Source organism: Otolemur garnettii, unplaced genomic scaffold (assembly GCF_000181295.1).
Source record: "Otolemur garnettii isolate 467f Iridium unplaced genomic scaffold, OtoGar3 scaffold00181, whole genome shotgun sequence".
NCBI classification, from domain to species: Eukaryota; Metazoa; Chordata; class Mammalia; order Primates; family Galagidae; genus Otolemur; species Otolemur garnettii.
The window spans coordinates 2,346,086-2,357,477 of NW_003852576.1; the positions used below are offsets into that span (position 1 = coordinate 2,346,086).

The window sequence follows — 11,392 nt, forward strand, 5'->3', positions numbered from 1 at the left end:
AGCTGGGAGGGAGACACCCAGCGATCGCGCCAGGTTATTTTTAGCCGGTAGCCGAGCCCCCCCTCCGCGGGGGCGGAGCGGCCGGAGAAGGTGGGGAGCAGAGCGCCGGAGCCCGGGCGGCGCTGGGAACAGCTGCCGCGGCGTCCTCCAGCAGCGCGCGCGGCTCTCCCGGGACCTGCGCGGGGCGGGGGAGGGGACGGGCGGGGAGGGCGGAGAGGGGGGAGCCGGCGGGCGGGAAGGGGCGGGGAGCGCGCTCCTGCGGCGGCGGCGGCGGCGGCGGTGGCCGTCCTCATCCTGGCGCTCGAGTGGACGCGGGGCTTCGCAAATGGCTTGTCCCGCTCTCGGTTTGGAAGCTCTTCAGCCCCTGCAGCCCGAGCCGCCCCCCGAGCCTGCCTTCTCCGAGGCGCAGAAGTGGATCGAGGTAGGTGCTGGTGGCTGGCGGGCGGCCTTGCAGGGGCGCCCGGAGCCAGTGACCCGCGCACGCTCGGTCCGCAGGTCCAGCCTCGCCTCCCCCCACTTTCTTCGTCCAGCTGCTCCGGGTCATCCGCCAGGGCCTCGGCGAGCTGTGATCCCCTGGAGCTTCGGCATTAAGTCCGGGTGAAGGTGGGCGTGCACGGGGGACACTGCAGTGTAGAGTGCGCGGAGGGGAGGAGCGGTCCCCTGCGCCCGCATCCCTCCTGGCGGCCGGCCTCGAAAATCTCAGCTCGAGCCGCTTCCAGCCGTTGCGGAGGGAAGCGCAGTGTGAGCAGAAGCGCTGCAAGGGCGCAGAAGCGCGAGCCCCAGCGTCCTCACCGGTGCCGCATTTCGGGGTGTTTAGCTCCCTGTCCCACATCCCGCCCTCCGGGTGCGGAGTTGGCAGTGTCTCCACGGAGGCGCATACCCACTGGAGCCTTTTTCTGTATTCCTGGCACCGGGTCAGGTGTGTGGCTGGCACAGCGCACAGGGCCGGGGGAGCCTGCGAGAACCATCTGCGAGCTCACGATCCGCATAGACGCTGCCCCGCCACTGGAGTCCCCAGTGCATCTCAGAGACGGCGGGGTGGGCTCCGCCGTGCCGGGTACCCGGTTGGGTCGGCATATTTCACTTCTTAAATGACGCGGTGGCAGGCCAGGGAAATCACTGGAGCTCTCGGCTGGGTCCAGGAAGCGCTAGCTGGGTGATCCTGATTCACTATGTCTGTAAATGCAGCTTGGAAGCCCTGGGCTCCCGCAATGACCTGTCGGCGGTGGTCAGGACACTAGAGGGGTTCGAGGGGGAAGGCGATCCCCGTGATTAGTGTAAGGAGCCTCTGCTCCAATGGGTGACCTTTCTTCAGGCTTAGAGAAAGGTATGAATTTGGCCTTGATCCCCTCAATTCAAAGGAGGAAGTGTACCGCTAAGCTTGACCGAACCGTGATGAAGCTCCCAGTACTCAGACTGTCCCTTGGAGACTCCCCTCCTCTGGGCATTGTAGGTGCTGCCGAGGTAACAGAGCTCGGAGGCTGCAGATAGAAACCTGCCGAGCTGCGTGCACACACCACCCGCAGCTCATGCTGCTCTCATGCTCCGGCCAGAACCCTGCACCCCTCAGGGTTGACATGCTTTATGCAAGCAAGAGTGTCACTCGGAAGCATCTCTTTAAAAACAGGGTTAAAGAAACAGAACAATAAATTCGAGGCTTATTGCTAAAAGCCTCAGACATGTTCCTATGAGATGACAAAAAGACCTTGGCCTTTTATTTTTTGATATGTGGCTGGAACGGTTTTGGCGTGTGACAGGTGCCGGGGACTGTGCTGGGCTCACAGGATACTCAGGAGATATTTGTAGTTACCAGCTTAGTGCAGAGTTAGATGACTGTATTTTTCAGGTTCTTGAACTTTAAAATTTCTCAGGGGGAAACTGTGGGTGTGGGTGTGGGTGAGAAGAGGATACAAAAACAGAGTAGTCATACTATTCTTGAAGGCGCCTGATGTATTCCCAGTTTCCTTAATTGTAAGTAATATCGACATTCTCTGCTTTTAAAAACACATTGTGGTGTGAGTTGTATTCAGGAAAGTAAAGCGTACAACTCTTAAGTGTCACCTGCGTGAGTTTTGACCTATGTATATATTACTATAGCCTCCACCTAGATCAATATATATACAGCACGTCTCCTTTGGCCCAGACTGCAGCCTGCTTCAATGAGGTGGTAGATTTCAGGCTAAATATTATACAGTACAGAATATTAGCTTTATATCAGGTTTAAGAAAAGGAAAAGGGGATTACTTAGAAAAGTAGTGACCTGTTAGGTGCTATTCTCAATACTTTACCGATTGTACCAGTGTAAGAATGGGAAAACCGTAGCCAGGTGTGCGTGGCTCTGGGACTCGGTGGTAGCCCGGACCAGAGCACGCGGCCTGTGCATTATTGAAGTGGCCTATCGCCTTTCAATTGCAGAGTTCAGTTTCAAGGAAAGGGGAGCTTCCCCCTCCCAGACTATATAAAAAGATATTTGCTCCCAGGGAAAGATAGAGAACTCCCTCTTCCTTTCCTGGAGGTTCCTCTTGAAATGTAAATGCCGTGTCTGCAAACCGGGGAGCCCAGGAGCAGTAACAGATGGCTTTGCTCGCAGTTGCCTCCTGAACAAAGATTCCTTGGCTAGTATGGCAATAATGTAGTACTTAGTGCAGCTGAATTCCTGGGGGGATTGTTATCTGGAGACAATTTCGTCTCTTTTAGGGGCCTATTGTCTCTGACAACATTCTCATTGGAAGGCCTTTGTTTTTCACTTTTGTTCACTTGGTGATTAAATTTCCCATAGGTTTTTTTTTTTCTTCTCTCTTTCCTTTTTTCTTTTTGAGGAGTGAGGAATTTCGCCCTTTCAGAAAAGTGTTCCCTTGGGTGTAGCAGGTTAATAAACAAACTTTGCTGCTTGGCTCTCTAACTCAGTCCTTGGTCTTCTTGAATCATGGATTCATGAGAAAATGTCCATTCTTAACAAAGGCTCAAGGAACAAGCTCCAGGACATAATTTACTGGTGAGGAATTTCTCGGCCTGCAGCCTTGGCTATTTGAGGACTGTGTTACTGGGCAGGAAATGAAGCCTGGGAAGGATCCCCCCCTCAACCCCCACTTCTTCCTTAGCTGGCAAAGGTGAAAGCTCTAATGGAGCTCGCCATGGTCAGAGACAGTGACAGTCAGCAATACTCCCAGTGACTTTCATAGCTGTAGGAGCAGGCCGTGCATCTTACTGCGGGTTTGGGAAGCCTCCTGAAGGAACCGCAAACTTCAAACAGTAATCTTGATTATACAGGGAGGAGCATGACTTTCTTCCATATACCTTGTCTAGAAGGCTTCCCTAAGTAAACAAGGGGCAAAGAGCAGAGCCCAGTGGCAAAGAGATCAGACCTTGTAGCTGAGCGTGCAGGGTTTGAGTCTGGGTCTGTTGCCGCCTAGCTGGGTGACCTTGGACAAGCCTCTTTTCCTCTCCTATGACTCCAAATATTTTCTTTGAAAGATAGCTGTAGTTGTTAACTACAACAAAAATAACAAGGGGACATTGTTGGAAGTGTCTGTAAAACAGGATGCTAATAATAGCTCACCTACTTCATGGGAGTGCTGTGAGGACTAAATAAATTAATGCATTTAAAGTGTTTAGAATAGTGTCCAAGACTTAGGAAGTGCGGTGTAAGTGATGGTTAGTATTAATATTACCATTAGTATTACTGTTATTACTCTTAGCCTCATCATCGCTACTACTGTAATATCACTACCATTGCTATTGTTTTTTTCTGTTGTTAATAAAAATTAAAGTTGATTATATATATATATATTTATTTATTTAGACAGAGTCTCACTCTGTCACCCTGGGGTTGAGTGCCCCGGTGTCGTCATAGCTCCCAGCAACCTCAACCTCTTGGGCTTAAGCAATCCTCCTGCCTCAGCCTCCTTGAATACCTGAGGTTATAGGCAGCCACCGAAACACCAGGCTAATTTTTCTATTTTTAATAAAGACAGGGTCTTGCTTTTTCTTAGGCTGGTCTTGAACTTGTGAGCTCAAGCAGTCCACCTGCCTCAGCCTCCCAGAGTGCTAGCATTATAGGCATGAGCCACTGTGCCTGGCCTAAGGTTGATTTTAAAAGAAATTTATTCAGAACACTAAATTTCCAGGGTAGAAATATAATGCAGTTGCCTACGGATTTCATGCTATTACCTCATTTTATTAATTCTGGATATGTGGACCAGAAGTAGATGCTACATGTACTCTAATGTACAGTAGAAGTGATTTTAGGATCAGAGGAGAGGCTGGAACCACTACTCATAAAATGATCCTGGTAGTCCATGTGGGCTTAGAAAATTATTCCCTAATATTATGCTGAATATTTAAATTTAATGTATAGTCTTTGTTAGCAAACTCTAAGCAGAATGCTTAATGCACCTCCTCTTGTGGATAATCCAGTATTAAATTGTTATACAAATAGTGGATGTCCAAACATTCATCTCAAATGCAGCAGTGTTTTGTTCACTGCTGTGTCAAGTTCTGCTAGGAAAAAAAAGTAATTGGTCCTTGATTTTCCTTCCACCTTCTTCCCTTTTTTTCTCTTTCTTTTTCTGTTTCCTCTGGTGGTATTTATTGAGTTATGAGAGAATTTGTTAGTAGATGATTCTAATTTTCCTGATCCCCCTTCCTCATCTCTCCACCCACAACAATATTTATCTGTTCTAATCTTCAGTTCTTCTTTTCCATGCCAAAGACTTTCGGAAGAAACAGATGTCCTTCAGCTTGGTTTCAGTTGTGATTTGGAACAGGTTCCCAGGCCTTTAGGGAGGGGCTGGAAATTTCAGCCCAACTCACCCTTCCTTCTCAACTTGAGCGGTTCCTGGACTCCTTTAACTTTAATCACGGCAAGCCCATGGGGCTTGGTGATGAATGCAATCTTATCTGTGACTAATCTATATTTCGCAGGAGTGGGAACGAGTGCTGGAAGGGATTGGTTCCTCATTTTGGTTCATTTCCCCCTGCCCACATAGAACTGCTTTCTCATTCAACTGGGACCTAATCCTGAAGATTAAAAGCGCTGAGGACCCCTTAGCTCTCCAAAACTGAAAGACGTTACATGGTTTGGCGTCGGAAACATTTATGAGTAAACTTTGAGATGATTTAGCATTTGGTGGCAGTAACCTATGACCCTTGCGATGTGATGCCGTGAGTTATACATCTCCATCATTCTGATTCTGCATCTCTGTAGGGACTTGACTCTTACATCTTTTTATTACAACAAAGATTTAACTTTGCAAATGGTCTCTAGCCAAGGAAGAAGAAAAAACTTTCTGGCTAGATCAAGAAAGGAGTGGTGGTCTGAATAGAAATGTAAATTTCAGCAGGCATCTTTCTCACAATGACATTTAAATAGTCTAGCTTGTTTGTATACAAGGGCTGCAGTGACACAGGGCTGTCCTGTGGTAGGAAAACAGTGAGGTCCCACAGATTTGGGGGAAAGGGAAGCTGGGAGGTGGAGCTGGCACTTTTTGCCCCAGTATCTCCCTGGAAACCAATTGCATCAAGCAAGCTCCAAACGGGCAGACTATACCCTTGGCCACCAAGGAGGGGTAGGCTGGGCCTGCATTCCCAGCAACTGGGCCGCCCGGCCTCCTGCTCTCTGCTGGTGGATGACAATAGAGCCATGATGCACAGCTGGCCTTCATTCCGTGGGTGGCAGTCAGTGCCAGGTGGGACAAGGCAGCTCTAGGAGTGCTGGTGGCTTCTCTTTTCTCTTTAGACCATTCTTGAAGTGTCATAGTGATGATAATTGTGGCGATGATGCTGATGCTGCTACTGCCAGCAGCTAAGATTCACTGAGTGCTTATCACGCGCCGCCACGGGCTACAGTCTGGACAGTGGGCCCTCCCTGTCTGTGCTTTCGGCATCCATGGATTCAACCAACCTCAAAATGTCTGTTTCTGATCCCTTGTAAGTAAGTACTATTATTATCCCAATTTAAAAATGAGGAAACTGAGGCACTGAGAGATTAAGTATCCTGTCCAAGATTACAGGTAAGTGTCAGAAGTAGGACGTGAATCCGATGCCTCCTTGCTTAACTTCTACGAATGGGGATAGCCAGATAGCTAAGATTGACAGTTGAGGAAACTGAGGCTTGTAGGAGTTAGGAAACTTGTCCAGGCTCACATAGTCAGTAAGAGCCTGTCATAATCAGGATTCAAGCCCAGGCTGTCTGACCTCACAGCCCCTGCTATGTGACATCTTAGATTGCTTTGCACACGTGAGACCACGTGTAAAAACTCCTATAGGGACCAAGCTTTCTGTTGCTGTGACTGCAGGGGTCTCCTCTGCCCCACCACCTCCCCCGTGTGGGAGCAGGATGTGGATTTCCCAAGCTGTGGCTCCCTAGACCATGGCTGCAGCATGGAAGGGTCTCTTCCCTTGGACAGCTGACTTCAGCTTTATCTAGTACGCAGAGTTGCGCAGCCCTCAGGCAACAAGAACCAGGTTTCCTGCTGCCTCCAGACCTAAATTCCCAACGTGGAACTGGGCAAAGGGATCACATGTGGTTCAGAGTTGCTGGAATCCAGGTTCTAGGCCCTGTCACGACTGCCGCAGCCCCACACCAGTCTACTGAAGTTTTATTAGGCAGGTGGCTGGTAGGTAAGTGATTAATTTAAAAATGTTTTAAGCTTGCTGATACGTTGTCTTATGATTTCTTAAGAGGACAGATGGTGTTAGAATAGTTTATTTTTGTGATATTAGGGACCATGGCTCTTTTTTTTTTATAGCTTTGTCTCCACTGTTTGGTCTTTAGTGGCTGTGAATAAGTGTGTGATCAGAGTGTGCTTCTAACATCTGCTCATGGAGAAGGTGCATTATTCTGTTTGGGTAAAGACTTAGTATCTGTGTGGTCTGTTTTGGTTTGTTTTCCAAATATGGGTGGGAAGGGATCCCTTTCTCAGCACGGATTTGTTGTCCTTTGTTTTATTTTATTAATTAATTAATTAAATTTTTTGAGACAGACTCTCACTTGGTCACCCTCAGTAGGGTTCTATGGCGTCATAGCTTACAGAGACTTCAAATTCTTGGGTTCCAGTGATCCTCTTGCCTCAGCCTCCCAAGTAGCTGGGACTATAGGCGCCCAGCTATTTTTAGAGTCAGGGGTCTCACTCTTGCTCAGGCTGGTCTTGAACTCCTGAGCTCTAACAGTCCACCCACCTTGGCATTCTAGAGTGCTAGGATTACAGGCATGAGCCACCACACTTGTCACCTTTTTAAATTTTTTGAGACAGAGTCTTACTCTGTCACCCTTGATAGAGTGCTGTGGCATCATAGCTCACAGCAACCTTGAACTCTTTGAGCTCAAGTGATCCTTGTGCCTCAGCCTCCTGAACTGCTGGGACTACAGGCATTTGCCACTATGCCTGGCTAGGATTTCTCTTTTTTAGTAGAGATGGAGTCTACTTTTACTCAGGCTAGTTATGAACTCCTGAGCTCAAGCGATCCACCTGTCTCAGCCTCCTAGAGAACTGGGATTACAGGCATAAACCACGGCGACCAGCCTCAGCACCAATTTGTTTAAGCTGTTGGCACACTTGTCTGAGGCCTTCACTGTAGTCCCTTCACCTTTACCTGATAGTTCTACCATCTGGACAAAATTACACCTAGGGCTGGTCTTGTTGAGTTTAGCCAAGAGGGTCGTTCCAAGGGAGGAGAGGGCCAGCCTGTCCTCCAGGCATCCTGAGAGCTCGGCGCCCTGACCGAGGCAGCTCTGTGACTTGCTGGCACTCTTGGCTGAGTGGGCTCCCAATCACGTTCCATCTCACCTCATCACTTTGCATTTTGGCCTTGATTGTCACAGTTGAGGACTGAATCAGTTAACACTGGTTGATTTTTTTAGTAAACTACTATCATTGGAATCAGATTTCTGCTTAAGCCCAGTTCACTGTTCTGTGATTTTTAAAAATGTACAATGCAGTTTTATAACATTTTCCCTCATTTGTTTCTAAGGATTTGTGTGTGTGTGTTTACATTTGAGGCAAAAGAAAGGTATCAGATAGGATCATTTTTGGAGGGAAGAGTAGGATAGGAAAAAGGATGACTTTGGTGCAATTAAAATGAAACAAAAGCATAATAGAACTTTGTTTTTAAGTGACAGAGATATAAAAGTAGCCTAAGCTTGAGGGTTAATAGATATATGGGGAAAAAATAGTTCTTAAAACAAAACAAACAAAAAAAGAATAGGAGGCTGGAAAGACTTCTGCTTGGCCATGAGATGGTATATTTCAAGGAGGGATGGTGCCATGGAGTTCAGTTCTGCTGGGGTAAAATTCCATGTTTGCAAGATTGAAAATGACACTTCCAAAGAGAAGTCCTGATGCGATGGTTATTGTATCTCAGGGAATTATCTTTGGCGTCAGGGAAAGGACAGGTGACGTAATAATCATCTAATGTGCACCTGAGGAATGGCTCCGCCGACAACTTTTCCCACAGTCAGCTCTTCCCTTACATCTCTGCTGAGACCTTAAGTATAAAATCTTGGTTAGCTTAGGGTAGCTTCGTGTTTCTGCTGCTGCGCATTCTGCCTGTGACCAGTGACGCCAGGACAGCTGTTGCAGGACGCTGTGTGGCCTTCTGGTCACTGGTGAACTTTAGAAATTAGGGACTACCCCACCCATTTCTCCCTAAATAGCTCATTAGGAGGCCATGTGAGAATACACCTGCCTTTGGCTTTTTAACAAAGGTCAGGGGCAGAAAGGCTTGTGGCTTTTTAATTTCCAGGACCCAGCACTGTTAGAAAGAAAAAAAAAAAATCCTCAGCCTTATTTTATACCAACTGGATTCCCCAAGCAAGTTTGTACCAAGAGAGGAACTGAAGTTAAATCGATTGTGATAAGTACATAGCTATGTTTTCTTTCCTTAAGAAATGTTTTAAAATGATATTTCAAGCAATTATTTTATTTTCATTGACTGTTTTATTTTATCTTTAAAATTTAATTTCACTTCATCTTTTTTTTTTTCTGAGATACAGTCTCACATTGTTGTCCTCGGTAGAGTGCCTTGGCATCACAGCTCACAGCAACCTTGAACTCTTGGGCTCAGGGGATCCTCTTCCCTCAGCCTCTCACGTAGCTGGGACTACAGGTGCCTGCCCTAATGTCCGTGTAGTTGAATATTTTATCTTAACTGAGTGGGGGCCAGGATGAGTTCAGTCAAATGGTCTAAAAGAGGAAAATAATAATTCAGGACACTTGGCTATCCATTCCTTGTAAGTTTGCTTCAGGATCGTGGTAAGAATAAGCATTAATTGTGAAAATGTGCTTCCTAAAGTTCCTTTCCTGAAAAGTGTCTACTGAGCTCCAAAAAGTGTTTACTGAGTGCCAGGCATAGTGTTAGGAACCAGGCTTAAGAGAGGAAGAAAATAAACCTAGTTTCTGCCCTCATGAAGTGTACAGTGTACTGTGTGGAGCGATACTGAATAATCAATACATAATTATAATTCGGGCTGTACACCATGAAGATGGGGGGGTTAGGGGAGGCTTAAGAGGAAAATACTCTTTAGACAGACAAGGATTCTTAGTGAAAATAATATTTAAGCTAAGGCATTGAAAGGTTCTAAGTAGGAGAATTTGATTGGGACATGCTTGTATTACGATTATGCTTTGAATAAAGGTAGGGTAGAAATCCTCTCATAGCTCTTCAGGTGTGTGGGGGCGGGCAGGGAAGGGAGCTGAGTAAGAAGTTCCAGAATTTTCTTGCAGGCCACTCTAAGTAGAGTTTTCATGAGGATCTTCTGTACCTTTTACGTCTGAGTCACAGGTAAATTAAGAACTCTTCCAGGAGAAATGGCAGAGAGGACTTGAGGATTTTATATTTGAGCCTGAACGCTGGATTAGACTTCCTGGACAGAATGGGGGCTGTGGAGGCTGCATTCCACTCTGAGTAAAAAAGGGCTGCAAGAAATTTGCTTGCTTTTCAGTGGGTGAGGGCAGCAATTTTGTGTGTCTTTGAGTGATGACTCACAGATATTCTCTGATTTGAGAACTTGCTTCAAATTTTTTCTGAAACAGGGGGCTTAGTAAACTAATAAAGTCATGTAGCATTTGAGAACCCCATAAGAATCCCATAAATTATAAACTCTGGAGGCCTGTGACTGCTTTCAACAATTGAACCCACCATTCCCAGACACCCCCATCCCCTTCCTCATGGTCTAACATGGCTGCCAGGGAGTCACCATCACATCACCTTTCCAGGAAGCAGATGGAGGAAAGGAAAATGACCAGTGCGTTCTTCCCTTTTAAGATGACATCTGGGAAATTCTTCCTGACGTCCTGCCTAGAAGTTCAGTTATTTGACCACTCCTGGTTTTAGGTAAGACCCTGGTGAAGGCTCTTTTTTCCAAGCAGTGGTAATTAATTCCCAGATCAAAACTTAGTTTTAAGTTTTGTTCCTTAGGAGAAAGGGGAGAATGGCTATTGGGGTAGGGACACTCTGGAATGCCTCTTCTCTGCTTCTCCAGGGACAAATCCTTGTAAGACGGAGCTTAAATCTGTGGCACACTCCCTGATTCTTCTAAGCCCATTAAGCTTTCTCTTCTCTGTGTACACCTGACACTAAGTAGTCACTTCTTTTAGGAAAGTTGTCATATTTCACTGTAATGAATTTGTGTGTGTGTGTGTGTGTGAGAGAGAGAGAGAGAGAGAGAGAGAGAGGGAGAGATACAGAGAGAGAGAGAGATGCCTTCTTGGGTAAACCCCAGAGTCCTGTGGCCCAGGGCTGAGCCTTAGTCATCATCCTGGCCTGGCCTGTCCTTGTCTGATTCAATCTATTCCCTGCCAGGGCCCCACAGCCACCTTGCCCACTGCCGAGAGATTTCTCAGTGAGTCTGTGCCCAGCTACAGTTGCCTGGTTGGCACTTGGACACTGCTGTGGCCGAGAAAATAGAATCTTTTCATGTTGGAAGGCCACATTCATTTAGCTGTGATCAAACAGGCCCCATTAAAGAAACTCCAATTAGATACACTGAAAAATGTACATTGTTTCATAAAAACCTAACTATATTATGTACTTAATAATTTCAAAAAATGAAAACTATCTGTTAATTTAAAGTTGATTAACCTGTTAATGACTTTTTTGTGTCTGCATTTGGATATTTGGTTGGGTGGTTTCAATTGATCTCTTAGATGGATATCAGTTATTTGTGACCTTAACGGCATCTTGATTTGGGTTGGGCAGGAGGATGTAAATTTGCAGCAACAAATGGTTGAAAAGCAAGAAAGCATTTCCAGGCATGTTGCTGAAGGCCTGGGTATTCTACTGTATTTTTCTATATTTCAATTGTATCTTTTTTTATTTTTATTTATTTATTTATTTATTTTTTGAGACAGAGCCTCAAGCTGTCCCCCTGGGTAGAGTGCCGTGGCATTACAGC

The 11,392-nt window shown here is 46.5% G+C and overlaps 1 protein-coding gene across 4 annotated transcripts in view; it reads left to right on the forward strand.

Annotated features, from left to right (window-relative positions):
* Positions 1 to 275: 275 nt before the first annotated feature.
* Positions 276 to 11,392, forward strand: part of LIMCH1 (LIM and calponin homology domains 1) — a 359,691-nt gene continuing 348,574 nt past the window's right edge. For all 4 annotated transcript variants that reach the window (XM_023519618.1, XM_023519619.1, XM_023519620.1 and 1 more), the window contains exon 1: positions 276 to 421. In XM_023519618.1, the coding sequence (XP_023375386.1) occupies positions 326 to 421 (96 nt within the window). In that variant the 5' untranslated portion in view covers positions 276 to 325. The remainder of the gene's footprint in view (positions 422 to 11,392) is intronic.